The sequence below is a fragment of the Lynx rufus genome, unplaced genomic scaffold, assembly GCF_022079265.1.
Source record: "Lynx rufus isolate CCGP_SWC_20201006 ecotype Redwood Valley unplaced genomic scaffold, mLynRuf1.p SCAF_28, whole genome shotgun sequence".
NCBI lineage: Eukaryota > Metazoa > Chordata > Mammalia > Carnivora > Felidae > Lynx > Lynx rufus.
In genome coordinates, this window is record NW_025814843.1 from 822,770 (window position 1) to 844,143 (window position 21,374).

Below are 21,374 nucleotides of genomic sequence, written 5' to 3' on the forward strand. Positions count from 1 at the left end.
CCCGAGTGTTACTAACCAGTGTTTAATCGGTTTTTTTAAGACTGAAGTGGCCACCTCCCCATCCGGTGCCTGGCAGAGGCTCCATAGAGTCAACCAGGATCTCCAAAGCGAGCTGGAGGCCCAGTGCCAGCGCCAGGAGCTGGTCACGCAGCAGATCCAGTCCCTGAAGCGCAGCTACGGGGAGGCCAAGGACGCGATCCGGCACCACGAGGCCGAGATCCGGAGCCTCCAGGCGAGGCTCAGCAACGCCGCCGCCGAGCTCGCCATCAAGGAGCAGGCGCTGGCCAAGCTCAAGGGCGACCTGAAGCTGGAGAAGGACAAGGTCCGCGAGCAGCTGGAGGAGCGGCAGCACAGCGAGGCCGCGCTCAGCGCTCAGCTGCAGGCTAGCGAGCAGAAGCTCAAGGGCGCCGAGGCCCTGCTGCTGGAGAAGACGCAGGAGCTGCGTGACCTGGAGCTGCAGCAGGCGCTGCAGCGCGACCGGCAGAGGGAGGCGCAGCGGCTGCAGGGGCGCATCGCCGACCTCAGCCAGCAGCTGAGCGCCAGCGAGCAGGCCCAGAGGCTGATGGAGGAAAAGCTACAGAGCAACTACGAGGCGCTGCTGGAGAGCTGCGAGAAGGAGAAGCAGGCGCTGCTGCAGAACCTGAAGGAGGTGGAGGACAAGGCCCGCGCCTACGAGGACCAGCTGCAGGACCACGAGCAGCAGGTGGAGGTCCTCCAGAAGGAGAAGCTGAGTGCCAAGTTCGAGGGCAGCGAGGTGGTACGCCAGCTGGAGGAGCGCCTGGAGATGAAGGAGGCCAGCATCCACAAGCTGGCCGAGCACGTCCAGAGCCTCAGGGATGAGCGGGACCTGATCAGGCAGCGTTTCCAGGAGCTGATGGACCGCGTCTCCCTGTCTGACGGGGATGTCGCCGAGCTCCAGGAGAAGCTGAGGGGAAGGGAGGCTGACTGCCAGAGCCTGGAGCACTCCTACAGGAGGGTGGCCAGCCAGCTCCAGAGCATGCACACTCTGCTGAAAGAAAAGGAGGAGGAGCTGAAACACATCAAGGAGATGCACGAGAAGGTTCTGGAAAAGAAAGATCAGGACCTCAATGAGGCTTTGGTTAAAATGGTCGCCTTGGGGAGCAGCTTGGAGGAGACAGAAATGAAGCTCCAGGCAAAGGAAGAGATATTAAGGAAGTTTGTGAAGGAGTCCTCAGAAGACGCGGAGGAGCCGCGGAGCTGCCCGGAAGAGGCAGAGGACGGCATCGTGCTGTCGGGCCCACAACCCCAAGCCGCCGTCGCGCCTCCAGCCTTCCCACATCCGAGGCTCGAGGATGAGGATCCGGGGGCTGTCCCAGGGGAGGAGCGTGGTGACAGCAGCCCCAGGAGAGAAGAGAGTCCGGGGACCCTGAAGTCGGAGGTGCCCGACAGGGAGGGGCCCCCTCAGAGCACAACAAAACCCGACCAGGGAGTACCTGGCGTTAAAAGGCAAAGAATCCGGTTCTCCACGATCCAGTGCCAAAAATACACGCACCCAGATGGGTCCGAGAAGACCTGGACCAGCAGTACGTCCTCCGACACAAGCCAGGACCGGTCCCCCTCGGAAGAGAGCATGTCGTCAGAGGCCACCCCCAGCTCCCTGCCCGCGGCCAGCGACTCCGACACCTATCTCTCCATAATACACTCCCTGGAGACCAAGCTCTACATCACAGAGGAGAAGCTCAAAGACGTGACGGTTAAGCTGGAGAGCCAGCAGGGCCAGAGCCAGGAGGCCCTGCTCGCCTTGCACCAGCAGTGGGCCGGCACCGAGGCGCGGCTCCGCGAGCAGCTCCGCGCCAGCCTGCTCCAGGTCGGAGCGCTGGCCTCCCAGCTGGAGCAGGAAAGACAGGCGAGGGCGAAGATGGTCGAAAATCACGTCGGGGAGCTGGGCGACTTCCAGGTAAAGAACAGCCAGGCTCTGGCTTGCTTAGAAAACTGCCGAGAGCAGCTGCGATCCCTGCCGGTGGCCAGCCAGGAGGAAACACAGGACGCGGGAGCGGGCCCCCTGGTCGGCGTGGAGCACGCGCCGGGCAGCAGCGTCCAGGCCGGGAGCCGCTGGCCAGTGCCTGCAGAGAGCGGGGCGCAGGCCCAGCCAGAGGAAGGGGCTTTCTCGGAGGTGGGGAAAGCGACTTCACAGCCACTGCACCGGCCTGAACTGAGTGAGCAGGAGCAGCTGAAACTCCTTTCTGACCAGATAGCCCTGGAAGCCTCACTGATCAACCAGATAGCAGACTCTTTACAAAACACAACATCGGATATCTCGCGTGTTCTGCACGAGATTTCTCAGTCAGGAAAGTCGCCACTGGAACCTGAAAGTGCTGCTGTCTGTCCTGGGGCCCCAGCGGACACCTGGGCTAAGAAGGTGCTGGTGGATGGCGAGTTCTGGAGCCAGGTGGAGTCCCTGAGTAAGCACCTGGGAACGCTGGGAGGAGAGGCGGCCGGTGCAGCAGGAGGCGGGCAGCAGAGCGTCCCGCAAGCCCTGGTCCCCGCCCTGGCAGACGCCACGTGGGTCAGGGCAGAGCTCAGCTTCGCCCTGCAGTCGGTGAGGGAGTCATTCCACCGCCGGTTGCAGAGCATCCAGGAGACCCTCCAGGGGACCCAGATGGCGCTGCAGCAGCACAAGCGCGCGCTCGGGGACATCCTGGGGGCCTACCGAACCCCCGACTTTGAGAGAGTGATGCAGCAGGTCTCCGAAGCCCTCCAGTTTCCCGCAGGCATTGAAGATGGCATGCAGGCATCCTGGGACTTGAGCCCGTTGGGAGAAGTGCTGAGTCCTCAAGAAGGAGCCGGCTTCCAGGAGTCCTTCTACTTGTCCACCCAGAGCTCCGGGGCCCTTGTTGCCATTCAGGAGGAGCTCGCCCTGCAGCTTAAAGATAAGGCCAGCCTCTTAGGGGAGATATCTGCCGCTTTAACCTCGCTTCCCCCGGTGGAATCAGTAAGAGATTGCCAGAAGCTTCTCCAGGCATCCCAGAATCTGTCCTGTAACACTTACTTGGGAGGCCTCGGTCAGTATTCTTCGTTATTAGTTCAGGACGCAGTCATTCAGGCTCAGGTGTGTTATGCAGCCTGCAGAATCCGGCTGGAGTATGAAAAGGAGCTCCGGTGCTACAAGGCGTCCTGGCAGAGCAGGGGCACCTCCTGTCAGGAGCACGAGCAAGCGGTCGGGGCCCTGAGGGAGGAGTACGAGGGACTTCTCCGGAAGCAAAAGAGCGAGTACCTGGAAGTGATTGCCATCATCGAAAGGGAGAACGCAGAGCTCAAGGCCAAGGTCGCCCAGCTGGACCATCAGCAGAGATGTCTGGAAGAAGCAGAAAGCAAACACAGCGAGAACATGTGTGCCCTGCAAGGGAGGTACGAGGAGGAGATCCGGTGTGTGGTGGAGCAGTTGAACAGGGCAGGGGACACGCTGCAGGCCGAGCACAGCAGAGTCCTGAGTCAGCTGGACGCCTCGGTCAGGGACCGGCGGGACATGGAGAGGCACCACGTGGAGCAGATGCAGAGCCTGGAGGACAAGTTCCAGCTCAAGATCAAAGAGCTGCAGACCATCCACGAGGAGGAGCTGAGGACCCTGCAGGAGCACTACGCCCAGAGCCTCCGCTGCCTGCAGGAGGCCCTGCACCACTACCAGGGGCGGCCCCCCGAAGCCCTGCCAGCCCCCAGCCCCCCGGGGGGCCCTCGGCAGCCCCCCTCCTCCAGCTGGCCCGCAGACCGGCCCCGGGACGCTCCGCAGCCAACCGGGGGAGAAGCTGACTCCATGACGGGGCTGAGAGAGCGCATCCAGGAGCTCGAGGCCCAGATGGACATCATGCGGGAGGAGCTGGAGCACAAGGACCTGGAGGGCAACGCGGCCACGCTGCGGGAGAAGTACCAGAAAGACTTTGAGAACCTTAAGGTTCTGGAGCATCACTTAATTTGCAAGGCAGTTGAGGGGCGGGCATCATGCCGCTTGTCTCGGGGGGCAGCGTCTGCCTCACAGGGCTCTCGGGGTACGGCCGAGACACGGTTCTTGGCTCTGGGTGACTGAACACGCAGAGTCAAGCTGTCCCTCCCCTGACCCCTCGCTGGCGTGCTGTGGTCTCAGAACAGGGCCTGGGCAAGGGTCTAGCCTCCTGCTCAACATCCACCCTGCCCCCCCCCCCATCCCCCAAGGAGGACTCGCGGAAGGACAACAGGAGCACCGAGGGACAGGGAGTGTGGTGTCCCCATCACCTCTCTGCTCTGTCCCTCTGTGTGCCCCAGCAGGGAAGCCTCTATTGTCCCTGTCCCAGCCTCACCCTCTCTTCTGCCCCTGAGGAACCCACTCCAGGCCGGTACAGATGCAAACCTGAGAAGCACCCAGGAGAAGGGGCCGGAGGCTCCCTCAGAGGGTGCCTCCTTCTAACTGTCCTAAGAGAGCAGAGCTGGGGCTCCCAAAAGATGGTGTCGAGGGTCCCTCTCCCGTTCCAGCTCCCTGTGGGGACCTGGCACTTAATGGGCACTCTGTGAAAGATGGGCTTCTCTACTGAGCACGCCTCTCGGCCACTGGTGTCCTTTTCCGGGGGCCGAGAGGGATGACCTCTGCCCAGCAACTGTCCCCCACAGCCCACCGCATTTCACACTCTGCCTCATTAGGCAGAGTACCCAGGCCCTGTCGTGTCAAGGTGACCTTCCCAAGCTCCCTGGGGCCTTGGGCGCGTGGGCCAGTCCGGGTCCTCCCCCGCCCCCGTCGTAGCTAGAGGTGCCTGCCTGCGCCTGCCCGGAGCTTCCCCTCAGCTTCTCAGCACCCTCCTCCTGAGCTTCGCCCCATCCCTCGGGGCTGCGCGCAGTAAATGCCCAGGCTCCTCGCAAGACGTCCGTCCCCAGGCAGGTCCCTAGCGTGATGGCGCCTCGCTCAGCCAGCGCCCAGAGCTGGCTCCCGCCACACGCGGGGCTGACGCTGCTGTCCGGCGGGCCGCTCGTCCCTGTGGCCCCAGAAGCGGAACAGAAACGTGCTGTGAGTCAGCGGTGTGGTCTTGGCGTCTGTGTGACGGCGCAGCCCGCTGACCACGGACGAGCACGTGTGGTCGTCGGCAAGCCCTCCGACGGCCGAGAGGCCGTTTTCACTGTTCTTTTAACAAAAGTGTCCAGGTGACACGCCCTGTGGCGCTCAGTGTGTGTGAGCACCGCCTGCAGATGGGGGCCAGGCTCACCTTCCAAAGCAACGTGCACATACACTGTTCCCTAGTGCCCTTCCGGGAGAGGACTCCGCTCCTTCCCGTGACGCCCAGCGGGTCTGTGTGGCCGGGCGCCTGGGCGCATTCACACCTTGTGTCACAGTGAACCGCTTCCCCTCCGTGTTCCGGCACAGTCCCTGTGCAGTGAGGCACTTTCAGCCCTGTGTCAGTCAGCTGGGCACCGATGAGGCCCAAACAGGTGACGTGATCCCACTAGTCAGCGAGAAGTCACGTTGGGGGCCTCTGGTAGCGTGACTCTGGGGACCTGGACGCTGCTCGTGCTGTGTATCCTCTGTTGTGTGCCTGTGAGCATCCAGCCCATCCTCCGTGTTCTCACCCCCTCGAGACACAGAAATGACAACCAGACAGGACTCCCAAGGGGGTCTGGCTGATGGCTGTTACTTTGTGCAGAGTTTTGCCTGGGTCAGGGAGACCAGGGTCTTGGCCTGACAGCCCCTCTTCCGACAGCTGTAGGCTTGACACCTCCCCTCACAACTCTGCACGGTAGTCATTGACGGACTTTTATTGATCCCAGGGATTACTGGCTTCAAAATTAAAATTTGTTTACAGGGGAATCATTTTTAAACATGTATGCTATCCAAGGAAGCAGCTGGTCTTTAAAGATCATTCCATGTTTCTGTAGGAAGAATTTTCACCCTTAACTTTTAAGTATTCTAAAGCACTCAAGTCACACTAAACCCTAAAAGACCTACTAGCTGTGTGTTCACTGTGAACCAGAGCATGCCAGAGGAAAGATGAGGGGCTTGGAGAGGGCCGGGGGCCGGGAGCCACAGCCCTACACTTCCTCCAGCTGGCCTGTGGTGTGAGCGGAGGCCCCCAGTTTCCAGATGGGAGCCACCTGGGGGAAGTAATGCCCAGGTCATGGTGGACAAGAGTTAAGACCATTTGCACAGTGCAGCCAGTCTGTGGAGATGAAGTCGAGACTGTGACCACGAATTCAAAAATACTGACTAGAGAATCTCAGGCCACTCAGTTACTGCGGTGGCTCAGACAGGGACACCCAAGTGTGGTGATTTGATTCCTTTGTGTCCTTTCTTGAATCCATGTGCAAGAAGATTGACCAAAGAACATACAGGTTGGGAGGGAGGAGCCCCACCATACTTTGCATTTGGGATCTAACATGGCCATATTCTTCAGGTTTGTTTGTTTTTTAATCACCGAAAGGCCTGATCCCTACTCTGAATGAGATCTTGCGAGGGATTGAGACAGAGAGTGTACCTCCATGCCCAAAACAGCTGCACATCCCACCCTCTCACAGCCGTGTGGCACGTTCACCTGCCCCTCTGATAAGAGCAGTCTGATTAGCCATGCCCGGGGTTCTCTGTGTGGATGTGTAGGATGGTTTGATCCCGTCTTAGGGCATACCTGTGTGCTTCCCCCAAACCCGTGTCCAGGTAATAAACCAGCCTGCGTTGTAACAAGACATGAACCGGACAAGCTTGGAAAGCAGTTCTGTTACGTCCCTCGTTTCAGTTAGTTAATCAGTGCCCCTCTCTGTCCTCCTTGAAAGAGGAAGAAGGAAGATGCAGGCTGGAAGAGAAGAGATCTTGTGGCCTAACCTGAGTCCCCCAGTGGACACCAGTTTAGGGTGGCCAGCTGGTTAGTGGCAGGGCCAGACCCCCTGGGCTGTGTGCATCACCCCCGCCCCCTGTCCTCACCAGAGTCCCCATCATTCACAGGATGGTCCTGGCTCCCTCCAGCTGGCAAAGACTCGTCCCTGTTTGTGACTGCTTATGAAATGCCCTGTTTGGTGCCGTATAACTCGAACCAGACACAGCCAGTCTCTTCTCCCTCCCTGTGGTCAGTCCTGCCCAGCAGCAATTCTATAAAGGTCCAGAATCAGCTATTTTCAGTTCCACTGCAGCCTCTTCCCGCCACAGTACCGACTTCCCACAAAGCAGAATTCAGAACAATCGCAGAAATAAGAGAACGTAGAGCTATAAACTCTCTTCTAAATGCCGATAGCATGAAACACCCAGCAGCATCAGTGGGAGCCTGCACACAGACGTCAGATGCTCCATTGGCTCCGTGCGCGGTGTCAGGGAGCCTGCCGCCTGGACCAGGGAGCCTAGAGGGGCCGGGCTGCTGGCGCACTGATAAACAGAACACCCAGCTGAAAGGTAAAGAAATCCATGGAGTCCCTTTTGCATCTTACAGGCTACGTGCGAGCGAGGGTTTGCTGCGATGGAAGAAACGCACCAGAAGAAGATCGAGGACCTGCAGAGGCAGCACCAACGGGAGCTGGAGAAGCTGCGAGAGGAGAAGGACCGCCTGCTGGCTGAGGAGACGGCGGCCACCATCTCAGGTGGGAGCTGGGCCTGGGAGCCAGTTTAACCCCAGGGGCGTGGCAGGTGGCCGGCTTCCTGAGCTGACTGCACGGGCTTTTGCTTGAGACTTAAGCTTCATTATCCAAGAGAATCTTTCTCTGACAGTTCTCTGGTTTCGGGGGCCCTCCGAGGGCTTGCAGGCCCAGAGCCGGCACCCCCAGCTACACCTGAGGGGCTGTCCACAGCCCTCTGACCACATGAGACCCCCTCTGCCCCCAGTGCCCGGTAACATCAGCACAGAGGAGCTGCGGCTTCTACCTGGCGAGGAGACCGTATCACAGGGCCGACGCGCTCTGCCCTGAGCAAGCATTGGTGCCGTCGGTTTTGTGTTACCTTCCTTTTGTGTAACCCTACTTTATGGTGGTTTGTCATTTTAGGGTTAAAGAAACAAATACACCAACCTGAACACGTGCTTGTTTTGTAAACTCATGCTTGATTTCAGTGTCGACACTTATTTCGTCAGTTTGGCTCTCTTCTAACACACGGGGAAAAAAATGCACCTGCATCCCTCTTGTGGTGGGAGTCCCCTGGAAATTGCTTGGCTCGTGCCTGCCTCGGAGAATCGGTTTGGGAGAAGCCTGCCTGACCGCTCGTGAGAACACGAGCAACTTAACAGTGGGCAGCCATCAGGCTGTACTGTCCGCCTTGCCCCCCGAGCCTCTCGTGCTGATGGCCATGTCTTTGCAGCCATCGAAGCCATGAAGAACGCCCACCGGGAGGAGATGGAACGCGAGCTGGAGAAGAGCCAGCGGTCCCAGATCAGCAGTATCAACTCGGACATCGAGGCCCTACGACGGCAGTACCTGTGAGTCTGCTTCCTGCCCACTGGAGGCGGCCTTTGTGGGCCGGGCTGGAGGGAAGCCCTTCGAATGGGGAGGGACACCTTTCCTGTGGCTTTGTAAGAGCCACAGGGACACGGGTCCCAGGGGTGGGCATTGGCGGAGGCCCAAGGGCTCTGAGAGCACCTCAGCCACCCTTCCTGAGGGGCCAAGCACCTTCCCAGTTCCACTAGAGGAAGAAACAGCCTTTTCCAAGAGGTCCAGGCTGCTGACAGCAGCATCACAAGGCTTTGATTTTCTGAGCATGGTTAAAGCCTGGTCCTGGTTATCAGACGCAAAGTACCTCAAAAGTTAGCGTTGAAAACAAATCACCAGAGTGAATCCTCTGCTGACATGAGAGTTTTGTCCGTGGGACTGTTAAGCTACTTGGGAGAGGAGCAAGTCAGGCTACAGGACAGATTCTGTAAGCGTGCGGTGCTTTTTTCGTTGTTTATTCATTTTGAGAGAGCATGCGCGAGCAGGGGAGGGGCGGAGAGAGAGGACAGAGAGAGTCCTAAGCAGGCTCCGCACTGTCAGTGCAGGGTCCGGCACGGGACTGGATCCCATGAAAACCGCGAGATCACGACCTGAGCCAAAATCGAGAGTCAGACACTTAACCAGCTGAGCCCCCCGGGCGCCTTGTAGTACTGTTTAAGTGTCCCTGTTTTAGCTGGATACGAACTTGCTGAGGCCACAGAATGAATGCACGGGCCCCCCTCTCTGCTCAGCCTTTGCCTTGTGTCTCATCGTTCCTCAAGTTTCGCAAAAGGGGCTCACAGAGCCTGTTAGAGGCCTGGCCCCGGGCGTGAGGGCGCAGAGGTGAGCGGTGGCCTCTCCCCAGGGAGGAGCTGCAGTCCGTGCAGCGGGAGCTGGAGGTGCTCTCGGAGCAGTACTCGCAGAAGTGTCTGGAGAACGCCCACCTGGCCCAGGCGCTGGAGGCCGAGCGCCAGGCCCTGCGGCAGTGCCAGCGTGAGAACCAGGAGCTCAACGCCCACAACCAGGTGAGCCGGCAGCCAGGCGAGCCCGAGCTGGAGTTGGGAGCCGGGCCTCACGTGCGGTGGCCCCGAGCTCCTGAGCCACGGAGCGGCCCCCCATTCACAGGCTTCTCCCTGACGTCTGACGTCTCCTGGCATATTGACGGAAACTCCCTGCGGGTGGCGGAGCTGGGACCGTCTGCCACCTGAACCAGCTGTTTCACTTCGGAGTCACTTTGGCTCCAGCCGATCTGGGCTCTCTGAGATGCCTCAGTCTCTCCTGAGCGTCTCTGGATTTCTGCTTCGTCACTGCTGAGCAGGGCCCGAGAGGGAGCGTCACTGCATCTGGTCCAGGTCTCCTGTCCCCGAGGCTGGGACTGTATTTAATCGTCTCCCAGTCGAGTCCATACACTGTTCACACTTTTTTTGTCAGATTATTCTTTTAAATTTTGCCTGTTCTTCAGAAAATCGGGGTACATTTAAAATCCTGGCTAATGGAAAGGCTCAAGGTAGATATAGTTTGATAAAAGCTACTCTGTGGTACCAAATTGGACCACTATCTGCGTGACCCACTGCTGGTCTTCCGCAGGCACTGAGTTGGCCAGCTCCAGACTCAAGGTCTCCGTGGGCCTACGGTCAGCCCGTAGGAGGGCGCTATGGTGGGACTGGTTCCGCCTAGTCACTGCAGTGGCCTAACATGTCCACTTGTTAGTTGGAAAAAATAGTTCAGAAAGTGAGCAGGGAGGACGGCAAGAAGGGCCTAACCCTGTGGAAACCCAGTTCAGCAAACCGTGAGACGCACAGATGCTAGTTATGGTGACAGAAAGGTATCGAGGATTACGGCATCCTGCATACGCAATTCAGCAGATGCTTACAGAGCCCACGTGAACAGCTTCTGCAAGGATATAAATCACAGGCGGTGACAGACTCACATGTTAAATCTAAAACGCCACGGTGTGTGTGCGCACAAGCACTGCCCGTGGCCTCCTGTGCTCACACGGGAAACCGACCTCTCCTGGTTGTGTCGTGTGAGTGCTGCCCCCAGGTGGCTCGGTTAAGCATCCTTTTGTGCTGTGTTGCTGTCTCGCAGGAGCTGAACAACCGCCTGGCTGCAGAGATCTCACGGTTACGGACGCTGCTGACCGGGGATGCCGGCGGAGAGGCCGCTGGCTCACCTCTCACGCAGGGCAAGGATGCCTATGAGTTAGAGGTACCACTCAGCCCCTCCCCGAGCCGTGCACCACACGAGCCCCAAGTGGGGACCGAGAGGTGGCCCTTAGCTTATGGTATCATTGCAGGGATGAGAGTCGGAGACAGCAGGAGGGGAAGTACGTGGAAGGATCCAGATCACCCCAAGGGCGACAAAAGACACTAGCTGCCAGGCAGCGTGGGGTCCGTGGCAGGAGTGGGGGACCTCTTGGGAGGCCACGGGGACCTTTGACCCCATGGCCATGCCACAGATACCGACCACCTGAAGTGAAACATTTAATAGCTGTGTGAACACCACAGCTGCTTGCAGTTTTAAGTCAGGATGATTGATTTGTATGTCTTTTTATAAAAGCATTTAGAGTCTTTCTCCCCATTCAGTTAAAATTTGGTCATGAAAATATGCTCAGTGACGTGAAGGGAGGCTGAGTGAGTTCAGGAAAAGTTTCAGCAGGATGCTTTCATGGGCCCAGTCCCGGGAGCTCACCATGGCCCCTCGGCCGAGAAACAGGACTCTTGGGTCCAGGAGGAATCGCAGCGATTCCTTTCTGTTTCTGTATGTGATGTGCAGGCTGTTAGCAATGGTTAAGTGTGTTTGGTGGCATTTCTGGCCGCATGTTGGCAGGGAGGAGGACGAGGACAGTGTCTGCTTCCCAGGGCATGGAGAGGTTCCCTGCTTGGCCCTCATCTTTGCTTTCAAGACTCTGGAAGTCCCTTTGCTGCTGAATGTCAGTCCCTAATCTCTCTCTCATTCTAGGTCTTATTGCGGGTCAAGGAGTCAGAAATACAGTACCTGAAACAGGAGATCAGCTCTCTCAAGGACGAGCTACAGACGGCATTGCGGGTAATGGCACCTGCCGTGGGAGACAGATCTGGAGATGGGCTCAGGGTGGAGGTCCCGTGCACTCCAGTCGCAGGCTCTTCTAGAGTGGATTTCATTTTTATGAGGGACGTGGTTTCAAAAAATTGAGTTCTTTCTTTTTTTTTTTTAAGTTTATTTATTTTGAGAGAGAGAGAGACAGAGAGCATGAGCAGGGGAGGCGCAGAGAGAGAGAGGGAGTGAGAGAATCTCAAGCAGGCTCTGCACTGTCCGTGCAAGAGAACCATGAGATCGTGACCTGAGCCGAGATCAAGAGTCAGACGCTTAACCGACTGAGCCACCCAGGCGCCCCTCAAAATTGAGTTCTCTTAAAACAGCATTTAAGCAGGTCCTTGTTCTCCGTGCCTCTTGTGTGCTTTGGCAGGGACTGTGAGACCAAACAGAAATGTTGTCCTGGAAAGTGAGAGTTTGGTGAAGCCCACTTATCTCCACCAGGACATTCTTGGAATCAGAGAGGAGATGATGGAATCCCTGGGGGCCATTCAGTCACTTAGGAAATCCAAGACAGAGGAGGGGTTTTCCGGGAGGTCTTCAGTGGGTCAAGTCTATGCCTGTGCTTGCCAGAGCTCCCGGGGAGTCTCGTCCCACGTTGAGACAGACTCTCGGCTATGCCTGTTTGACTTTGTGTTGAGTTCCTGCCTCTGGAAAACGGGCGTCGACCTGCCTCTCCTGACTGCCCACGGCATCCCTCAGTCGTTCTGCAGAAGCGTTCCAGCCCCGGGAGACGGACCACCTGGCCTGGCCCTAACCACCACTGGCTTCTGTCCTTTTTATCCCCAAGGACAAGAAGTATGCTAGTGACAAGTACAAGGACATCTACACAGAGCTCAGCATCGTGAGAGCAAAGGCCGACTGTGACATCAGCAGGTTGAAAGAGCAGCTGAAAGCAGCAACGGAAGCACTGGGTGAAAAATCTCCTGAAAATACCCCTGTGTCCGGATATGGTGAGTCCTCCAGGCTCTGGGCCCAGACGAGCTGTGGTCAGACAGTTTCACCAGCACCCGAGTGAAGGCAGAAGAGTCTTCTCTGTATTTAGACCTGAGTTTCGTCGGAGAAGGCACTGGGGCTGGAGGGTGCCCTGGCTTCCACAGGCTCCCCAGGGTTGGGAAACCATCTTCCTCTCAGCACGCCGGTGGGGACGGTGTACTGATGGCTTTGAAGGGGACGTTGCTCCGTTAGCGTGTGTTTTCACAGTAATAACAGGTTGCGTTGTTTGCATTTTTCTGTTTTCCTCAAGAACTCAATAGCTTGGTGACAGCAGCTGTCACCAGTTGCTTGACCCTGGGGCTTAACCATAAAATCTGTAAGAGGCCATGGGGGCAGGAGAGGGGGAGGGGAGGGGCAGGGGAGGACAGTCCCCCCCGAAGACATGTTGTAGAGTAACACCCAGCGAATTCAGCTGTTGTCTCTCAACCAGCCAAGCACTAGCGGTCGCGGGGGTGCTGGCCGCCAGGTAGAAGAAAGGTCACTTGTGTTGCTCCAGAGGCGGGCAGGCAGCACGAGAGCACCATCTATAATCGAACTGTAGACGAACCCTGGAGGCTGACAAAGTGACGACAGTGGCCGCTTCCAAGGCGGAGCCTGGGGTGGCAGGGGCCATGGAGAGAGGAAGACGTGGAATTTGGGGGAGAATGCATATATCCCGGGACCTGCCAGTTTAACTTCTGAAGGACCAAGAGCACAGAGATGTGCAAACAAGGATATTTAGCAGTTGCAGCAAATAGAGGATCATGGCTTCTTAAAAGAGGCCAGGTAGAGATTGTATCTCGACGTGGAAAGAGATCCCTAAGTGTGCTAAGTGTAAGCCCCACCCCCAGCAGGACACGGGGTGCGGTGCGACCCAGCGAACGTTCGTTTAAGCAGCCATGTTTAAGAAGCCTGCAGGACTGTGCACCAGACTGCGAATGGGGTTGTCTCCGTGGGGGTGGGTTACGATGGGTCGTAACAGTCCCGGGTTGTCAGGGGGAAGGTGTGGTTAAATAAGCAGCGGGACAGTTGGTCCGCTCGGCAGTTAGGGCCGCGGCGCGGTCCCAGAGTGAAGCGCGCCAGCCGCCCTGCCGAGTGCCGCTCGAGCCAGTGTCCCGCACCGGCGAGGACGGCCTAGCCGCGTGCACACAGGCGTCCTCCGGTGCTTCCCGCGCTTTGAGTTGTTCCGAGAAGGATCTAGTGTGTTTTACGGTTACTGGCTTTGTGCTCTCTCAAAGCTGTGTAAGGAAATGTCGTGAGTGTGGCAATAAAAACATGCTTTGGAGATTTTTTAACATTCAGTCTGGTTCCCTGGGGTTTTTTAAAACCAAAGTAACGGTTCTGTTTGTTCTTTCAGATATAATGAAATCTAAAAGCAACCCTGACTTCTTAAAGAAAGACAGATCCTGTGTCAGCCGGCAACTCAGAAACATCAGGTCCAAGGTGAGTCTGGCATCCTGCCCCCAGCTGTGTGGGGCTCTTGGACTTTGGGGAGAGGAGCTGGAGTCAGAGCCCACCACGGGCCGCAGCAGAGGGTCCCCAGGTCCCAGAACTCATCTGGCTCCACATGCCTACCCACTGGGCCAGTTCTGGTGGCTTCGAGCCCCAGAAGCTCCTTCGTGCCGAGGTGGAACCAAGTTTCGACAGTGACGATTGAGGGGCCAGGCCTCTGAGAAGCAGGGCTCAGAGTGAATTCGACCTTAGACGTCCAAGGCCGGATTTCACCCCAGTGCCCTCCTGGGCCAGCCCCACTGTCTGCACTGTTCTGCACACGTCCCTAATTTAATACGACGCCACCTGCCTTCGAGAGAGGAAGCTGCCTACGCCTCTTGCCCCAGCCACGTGGTAGCACCTCCTGGCACATGGCCCCCACCCCGCCGAGCGCCTCTCCACGGGAAGGACGGGCGGAGGGTGGGAGTAACAAGCATGTTGCATTTAGGATTTATTGTGTGTGTCTTATTTTTTGCTCTTTCCTCTGACAGTCCGTAATTGAGCAGGTCTCATGGGATAACTGAAACGAGCCCGCTTCCAGGTCCCCTGTCATGTAGGTAAACCACCTCTCACCACCCACCCATCTGCCGCCCTCGAGGGGGCGGCAGGCTGCATGCACGGCTCACACCTCCATAGCAAGCTCCTTGTTTTATCGCTCCAGCAAGCACATACGCAGCCCGGGTCAGGTTCCCCTCACCTGTTATTAACGGGTTAACGGGCACTGGAACCTCCTACTAGGCTTGACCCTTTGCCGAGGGGAGCATCCCCCTAGCTTGGCAGGTGGTCCACAGAGGCGGCGTCTCGGGTGGGCGTGGGCTCGCAAGTGGCCCCCGGCGGTGGTCAGAGTACAGGTCGAATGATCGGCGTATTCCACGTTCTCTGGGGTAAACCCTCCAGAAGGGACCCGGCAGGGACCCGGCCGCCACTGGCAAACAGGGTCTCGCATCTCGGAGAACCCCCGCACCGAGTTAACGGGCCAAGGCAGGGCCGCACCCCGGTATTCAGGGAGCCAGTACGTCGCGGGGATGGCCAGGAAAACGGCTCAGCAGAGCGAGAGGACCAGGAGGGGTCGGGGCTGAATGTTTACCAGCACTTTGGGGCTGTTTCTAACAAAAGGAAAAGCTTCTTTCTGGGTGCTGTGGAAGGCGGTGGGGGCACCCAGGTGCTGGCTGAGAAATACCAGCCTCTCTGAAAACAAACAGGACAGTGGGCCCGTGCCTGGACACCCCCAGCCTGCCACCAGGCCGGCGTCCTGGTCACACAGCCTCTCGCTCCTGGTGTGCCTCTGGCCGAGCCGACCCGATCTCATTAGTTCTCTGACCACAGTCCTGGCAGTGACACTGACGGGCCCAGGGCCACACACCGGCTCCTTGTGCTCGTGTGTCCGCGGCTCACTCTGAGGATCCACGGGCCAGCATCCTCCGGCTGAGGGGCTTCAGCCCGATGGCTCTGGGGGAAGCAGGTTTGTTTTAAAAGGAAGACTTTTAAGAAAACACAAGTTTTAAACCTAGTCAGTTTGGTTTTATTTATTCTTCTACAGTCCCAAGTCACTTAGAACCAGATATGGCTGAGGCTTGATTGAAAACTTTGTTTGGGCTTTTTCTGTAAACGTGAAAAACACTCTGTTTAGCAAAAGGAGAACTTCTTTTGTTTACGGTTTTCTTATTGAAGGTTCTACTTCCTATTTGAGGTTGAACCGTAGCTGCTGTAAGTTCACTGTTAATGATTTAGGCCTGTTGCCCATCCCGGCAAATGACAGGCGATGAAAAGCTTCTGCTGCGCCCTTCCGGGACCTGGCTGCGGTCAGGCCACCCCGTCGGAACACATTGTGTTTCCCGGGGGTGTGTCTGAGTTTGTCCCTTCTGGAAGAAAGGCCAGAAAGTCAGTGACAAGACCAATAAGGGACTTTGCAGTGATGTGCCGGGAAGAGCTTTTTTGCTGGCCAGGAGGCAGCTAAGGCAAGGTGGAGAGTGAGGGCACTGTCGGGCACACCCACGAAGGTCGGGGCCTCCAGCGCAGCCTCAGACCCTTGGAGGTGCCAGCACCCAAATGAGAGGGGTAAGGAGGCCAGGAATGGGGTTTTCCCAGATGTGTTCGAGTCCATGTGACTTGGCCAAGTTTCCAGTGTCTCTGTGACACACTGTCCCCCTGGCCTGAGTAGAAGGGGACCTTGCAGATGTCCCTAAGGACACCTCTTGTGATGCCAGGCAGGCCTAGGCCTGTTTGCAGTATCCACCGGTGCTCACTCTCGGACGTGTGCCGTCCTTTTCCCTGGATGTATTTGGAGATCCCTCCCCGCCCCACTCCCACCCCACCACCACAGGAAGACCCGGGAATGAGGTTGCCCAGAATCCACACCTGTCGGTGGTGCTCTTTGATGTGGAATCTGATGTGTCCTCGTAATGTCCTTTGTTGATGTTCTCTTTCCGTATCCTGCCTCACTCAAAAGGATAGACAGTCTCAGCTCCCACACAAAGCAAGCCCGTTGCTTCAGAGCCTCGTGGCTTTTCTGAGATCGAGACCAGAGCAGACCTTTCCCACGGGGTCCTCATAGAGGCCCCCGTCCGGTGGTCTGAGTTTGGGGTCACGGAGGCAGTTGTTGGAGAGACCAGCCCTGTGGGAGGAACGAGCCCCAGAGGAGCTGGCTGTGTATACCCCACGAGCCCTCGTCTGGGTGCACAGGGTCAGCACGGGGGTCACTTACTTTCTACCTTGATAGCTCAGCTCTGGCGCACAGCGGTATGTGACCCTGAGCCCATGGCCTCGGGCTGCCCCTCGCCGCCCTGCTCCCCAACTGCCTGTCCCGAGCACAGCAGGGACTCCTGACACCGGAGAGCCCACCGGAGGCGGAACGTTTGCTCTCCCTCTGTCCGAGGACCCTCCCCACCAAGTCCCCCGCACCGCGGCCACGTCCAGCACCTGACGCTTCTCTGCCCGTGGCTGCCCCTTGACCTGAAGCACTGGGGGAAAGACCCGAGAGCGGATGAGGCGGTTATGTGCATTAAGGAAATTTATGCTTCAGGGCGGGACACGGATTTGCCCCGCTGAGTCCTCCGGGTGACCCAGCGGCAGGCTTCAACAGGGCCCCTAATGCCTGCTTCTCAATCTGGACCAATGGGTTTCAGAAGGGTTACTCATAGAACCCTTTATTTTATTTAAAAGAAAAACGAAAACCAGTGACTTCATTCATTTACACACCTAGAGCTCACTGCTCCACAGTACAGAGAGCAGGCAGAGCTGTTCTAGGCGATGGGGTGGGGGGACGCCAGGGCCCGCCTCTCCTGCCTCAAACTCTGTGGGAAGCTGTGTCCCACAGGCCTCACTCACAGACACGCGCTCCGAGGCAGCAGCCTGCGCCGCGCCGGGAGCTCCCAGGAGTGTGCCAGAGCAGGAAACGGCAGGCCGGGCTCTCGGGCCCCCCCGCTCCACTTCACGGTGCTCTGATTTCTGGCTAAAAACCACAGTGGTCACGTGGAGCCTGTACCCGGGGCCACCCTCCCTTGAGGTTCATACGTCCCAGAGGAGCCTGAACCTTTGTGAGTTCTGGCACATGCCGGCCAGTGGGCAAGTCTGAGGCTGGTGTTGAGACGGGCCACGAAGATCACGTGGCCACTGAGGAACCAGCCCCATCCGAGCTGGTGCCGAAGTAACCTCAGCCACGCTCTGAGGATGTTCCTTTTCTTGTCGACAAGTTAGATCTTTGGGAAAAGCCTCTAAGGGCCAGGGGGAACTGTTTTGTCCCCCAGTTAGTGAAGTGTCATTCATCTTGGAGCACACAGATTTCAAAATTACCGAGGTCACACTCGAAGGGAGTATTGGCTTTGCATTCTGAAAACTTTAGTAAATATGTTGACATGTTCCCAGGTCCCCAGTGACAGTAAAGCCACCAGGGCCGCTGGCCAGGGAGCAGCTCGGGCCAGGAGCAGGTTAGAGGGAAGCGGGCGCTGCCAGGGTGCAGCCCAGGGAGCGGGGGCCCCCGCCGTCCTCACGAGGCTCAGCGTCACGGTCACGGAGGGACCAGATGTGGACAGAGCCCACAGAAGGACACAGACGGGCGGATTTCTAGTTCTTGGCATACCTTTCTCCCCTGGCTGAGTCGATCTGATCACTGCTTGTCCGAAGAGCCCTAAGCTCGGAATTCAGCTGCTTACACACGTGGTCTGTTTCTCTGGTTTTTTCCTTTTTTCATCCAGATAACACCGTTTCACAGGGGACATCTCTCTCCTTAGCATGCCCCACTAATCTCTCGAGGAGCCCCTCCCGCCCCGCCCTCCACCCCGGCACCCGCACCTCTGCCTGACTGCAGCCTGCACGCACGGCGCTGGGCCCGCTGTTAACGGTGTGTTTCTTTTTCTCCTGCCCTCGTGTCCACCCAGAGTCTGAAGGAAGGCCTGACCGTGCAAGAACGCTTGAAGCTCTTTGAATCCAGGGACTTGAAGAAAGACTAGCTGTGTCCCGTTCAACTTGAACACACACCCCTCCCGGCTCGCGGCAGCACTACCCAAGTGCCGCTTCTTGTCTGTACCTTTATTTTTTATTATTATTATTGTTGTCGTTACCGTTGTCATCATTAACTGTGGGTATGGATGCATGAGAGACTGGTTTATGGGTTGTTCACATCGTTTCCTGCTGTGTTGATTCCCAGTTCCCGTGTCCTCGTCAAAGCTTCGTTCCCACAGTATCCAGAAACCCGCCAGGCAGTGAGGGCCAGGAGGGCTGTCCGCTCCCGGCCGGGTCTGCACAGAGCCCCCTCCCGCTGCAGCCACCGCACTCACCGTCAGTATTAAGGCCCAGCAGTCTGTCGATAAGCTAGCTCGTCCTGCCGAGTGCACTGTGCGGAGTCGGGGCCCGGGCGGTTCTCGCTCTGCCGCGTCTGGGTCACTCGGAGAGAGCAGGGCGTCAGGTGGCGGCACCGACAACTCACTAGCCTTCGGGAGAAGCTGGGAGAGCAGGTAGGGGGGCACGGTTCACAACCCCCGGTCACCACCTTTGGCTTGGGAGAAGGACGGTGTTTTGTATGGGTCCCACTAATTCAGCTTAGAGCCGCACCGCAGATAATCGCGGGAAACCTTTCACAACCTGGAGAATGTCGAAAGCAGCCATTCCTATTTTTGTTTGTTTTTTATTAAATCTTGCACAAAACCCCGGCCCCTCGCATTCCTTCCTACGCTCGCTCCTTTGTTGGTCACCAGTAGCCCTGGTGTCTTCCTAACAACTTAAGAGTGTTGACCTGTGGCCTGGGCTGCAGACCGTGCTTACAAAGCCTGATGAATTCCCTTGGGGAATCAGTCAAGGGGAAAGACTGTTCCGGTCTTTAACCTTTCTGAAAGAAACCTCCACATTGCTTTTGAGAAGGCTGAGTGAAGACCCCTATGTTAAGTCAAAAAGAAAGTGCAGAGGATGTCGGAATCAGATGAAAACTGCCACTGTTGTTTTTAACTCTACTCTGAGCTCTGAAAGGTTCTCGCGCAGCATTCAGAGAGCCTAAAGTAAACCTGTGCTAGCAACGTTGCTTTTTCTAACAGTCAGAGTGAGACCTCTTTACCTGCCGTGAAACACGACGGCAGTTCTCGAAAACCTCTCACGCTGGGGTGTCCGTCCCGGCACCCGGAAAACCATTAATCCTGTTGAGACGAGGACTGTAAACAAAGCCCCGCCGAGTGGGAAGCCGTTCGCGGCTCCAGAGCGGCCGGAAGTGCTGCAATAGTGTCGGGAGGAGCTCGTTCTGGTCTCGCCGCCTCTGTCTCCCGTTGATTTTACTGCCAAGAGTGCACTTTCACTCTGTCGATGCTTCCGTTAGGTGGGGAGTCTGGGTACGTGGGTACTTTGGGGGTAGAAACATGGAAATCACCTTGCTCAGTCTCTAGATTCGGTTAACAAGGTCATGCAGGGAAAGCCCTGGAAGGGCCGGGCAGAAGGGCCTGGGGCGTGCTGTCTTCTAGTGGGAATAAACTCCGGGCCGTCCACTGGCATCGAGGCTCTTCTGTGCACCAACCTCCAAAGTCTTAACCCACACCTGTCACTCCTTCGCTGCTATTCCATGTTTTTAAAGGCAAGAGAATGTTAGGTCCGGGTTTTCAATGCTACTCACCAGACACCACTCCCCGCACCACCCCCGGTGTAGACTGGCAGCATTTGTAGGAAGGACCACGGTTTTGTGCGTGTGCCGCTCAGCATGGGATGCTCCGGATCCCGTGGTCCGTTCTTTGGGCTCTAGAACGCTATTTAACACGTATGTCCTCCAGGGCAGAGAGTGAGGTGATGGCCAGCAGGATCTGATGGGGCAGGGGCCTTGTTGCCTGGTCCCCGCACAGACCGTCTCAGCACCACGGTTTCACGTCACTCCTTCGGAGAACTCCCCTCTACCACAGTTTCCTTAGTGAGTGTCCCTGCTGCCTCTGGGGACTCTAGCCCTTCTCCAGGCAGCCCCCTGCCTCCAGCCCCACCTGCCTTCGGACCGTGCCGAGGGTCCGAAACCTGCAGTACTTTAAATAGGTCAGAGCACTTTACGCACCTGTGTTCATCACTTAGCCCTTGAGGTTGCACCTCGGGAGTCCTGGGAACAGCAGTATGTGGAGGTGGAAGGCAGAGACCAAGAAAGATCTGTCACCACAGCCTCTGAGGGCTCCGCCTCCTCGCCCCAGAGACCACAGAACTCGCTCCCCTGGGCTGCTTCAGTCTGGGCGTTACCAGGAACGGGCTACAAACCGGGGCGCCCTGGCTTCTCTCCAACAAAAGGCTGCTCCTGCTGCAGCCTCCAGAAAAGGCCCCGAGCCTAGCCTGGTCTTGCTGAGCATCGCATAGTGACGGCTATGGCCTAGAACCCGATCTGAGCCACCTGCTGATAAGCCGGTCCTCTGGCTGGAGAGAGCAGACAGAACAGAATAAAGGGGGCTTCACTTTACCACCTCTGTGTTGCACCCCAATCCCGCTGTGCATGGTCTCCGTAGAGCACCCAGAACCCCGAGGAGGTTTTAGCCACCAAGTTCCTGAGAGAAGAAAGACTAAAGCTGTGGGGGTGGAGTTGCTTTCTGTGCCGGTGGAGAAGGGTCCTTCGGTGGATGGGGTAGTGTAGGTGATTGTGAACTTGGGGTGCTCCCACTGCTCCTGGTGCCGACCGGGCAGTGGGGGCGTCTCCACTTCTCAGTGGAAGATGAGCACGTGGATCGAGTCTTCCCAGTTGTAATGATCTTCCTGTAAATGGTCACTGGTCCCTCTGTGGTTCGCTAGCAGCTGACAAGCCATCAAACACACGAACGGGAAAATGGAACCGTTTGACTTCGACGGGGTCTGTGCGTAAGATCCGCGCTCTCACGTCTGCACATGTGTGCGCACACATGCCGAAGAGCCGCTTTCTGCCAGTCAGGCTCCTTTATCGATGTGTGTGACTTCAGCGCCTGCTAGCATTCCAGTGACCGTAGCTGTCTGCGGCCTCCCTGGCAGACGTGCGGCAGAGCACTTTGCCTTTGGAAATGGAAACT

The 21,374-nt window shown here is 57.5% G+C and overlaps 1 protein-coding gene across 3 annotated transcripts in view; it reads left to right on the plus strand.

The window, feature by feature from the left end:
* Window positions 1-19,035, plus strand: part of MPRIP (myosin phosphatase Rho interacting protein) — a 147,824-nt gene extending 128,789 nt beyond the window's left edge. Inside the window, exons 16-24 of one of the 3 annotated variants that reach the window (XM_047089688.1) lie at window positions 41-3,910; window positions 7,389-7,536; window positions 8,246-8,363; window positions 9,218-9,377; window positions 10,441-10,560; window positions 11,314-11,400; window positions 12,218-12,380; window positions 13,760-13,845; window positions 18,270-19,035. In XM_047089688.1, the coding sequence (XP_046945644.1) occupies window positions 41-3,910; window positions 7,389-7,536; window positions 8,246-8,363; window positions 9,218-9,377; window positions 10,441-10,560; window positions 11,314-11,400; window positions 12,218-12,380; window positions 13,760-13,845; window positions 18,270-18,341 (4,824 nt within the window). In that variant the 3' untranslated portion in view covers window positions 18,342-19,035. Of the gene's footprint in view, window positions 1-40; window positions 3,911-7,388; window positions 7,537-8,245; window positions 8,364-9,217; window positions 9,378-10,440; window positions 10,561-11,313; window positions 11,401-12,217; window positions 12,381-13,759; window positions 13,846-14,384; window positions 14,447-18,269 lie in introns of all 3 variants that reach the window. The other 2 variants (XM_047089687.1, XM_047089686.1) reach the window with 2 other exon arrangements.
* The last annotated feature ends 2,339 nt before the right edge of the window (window positions 19,036-21,374 follow it).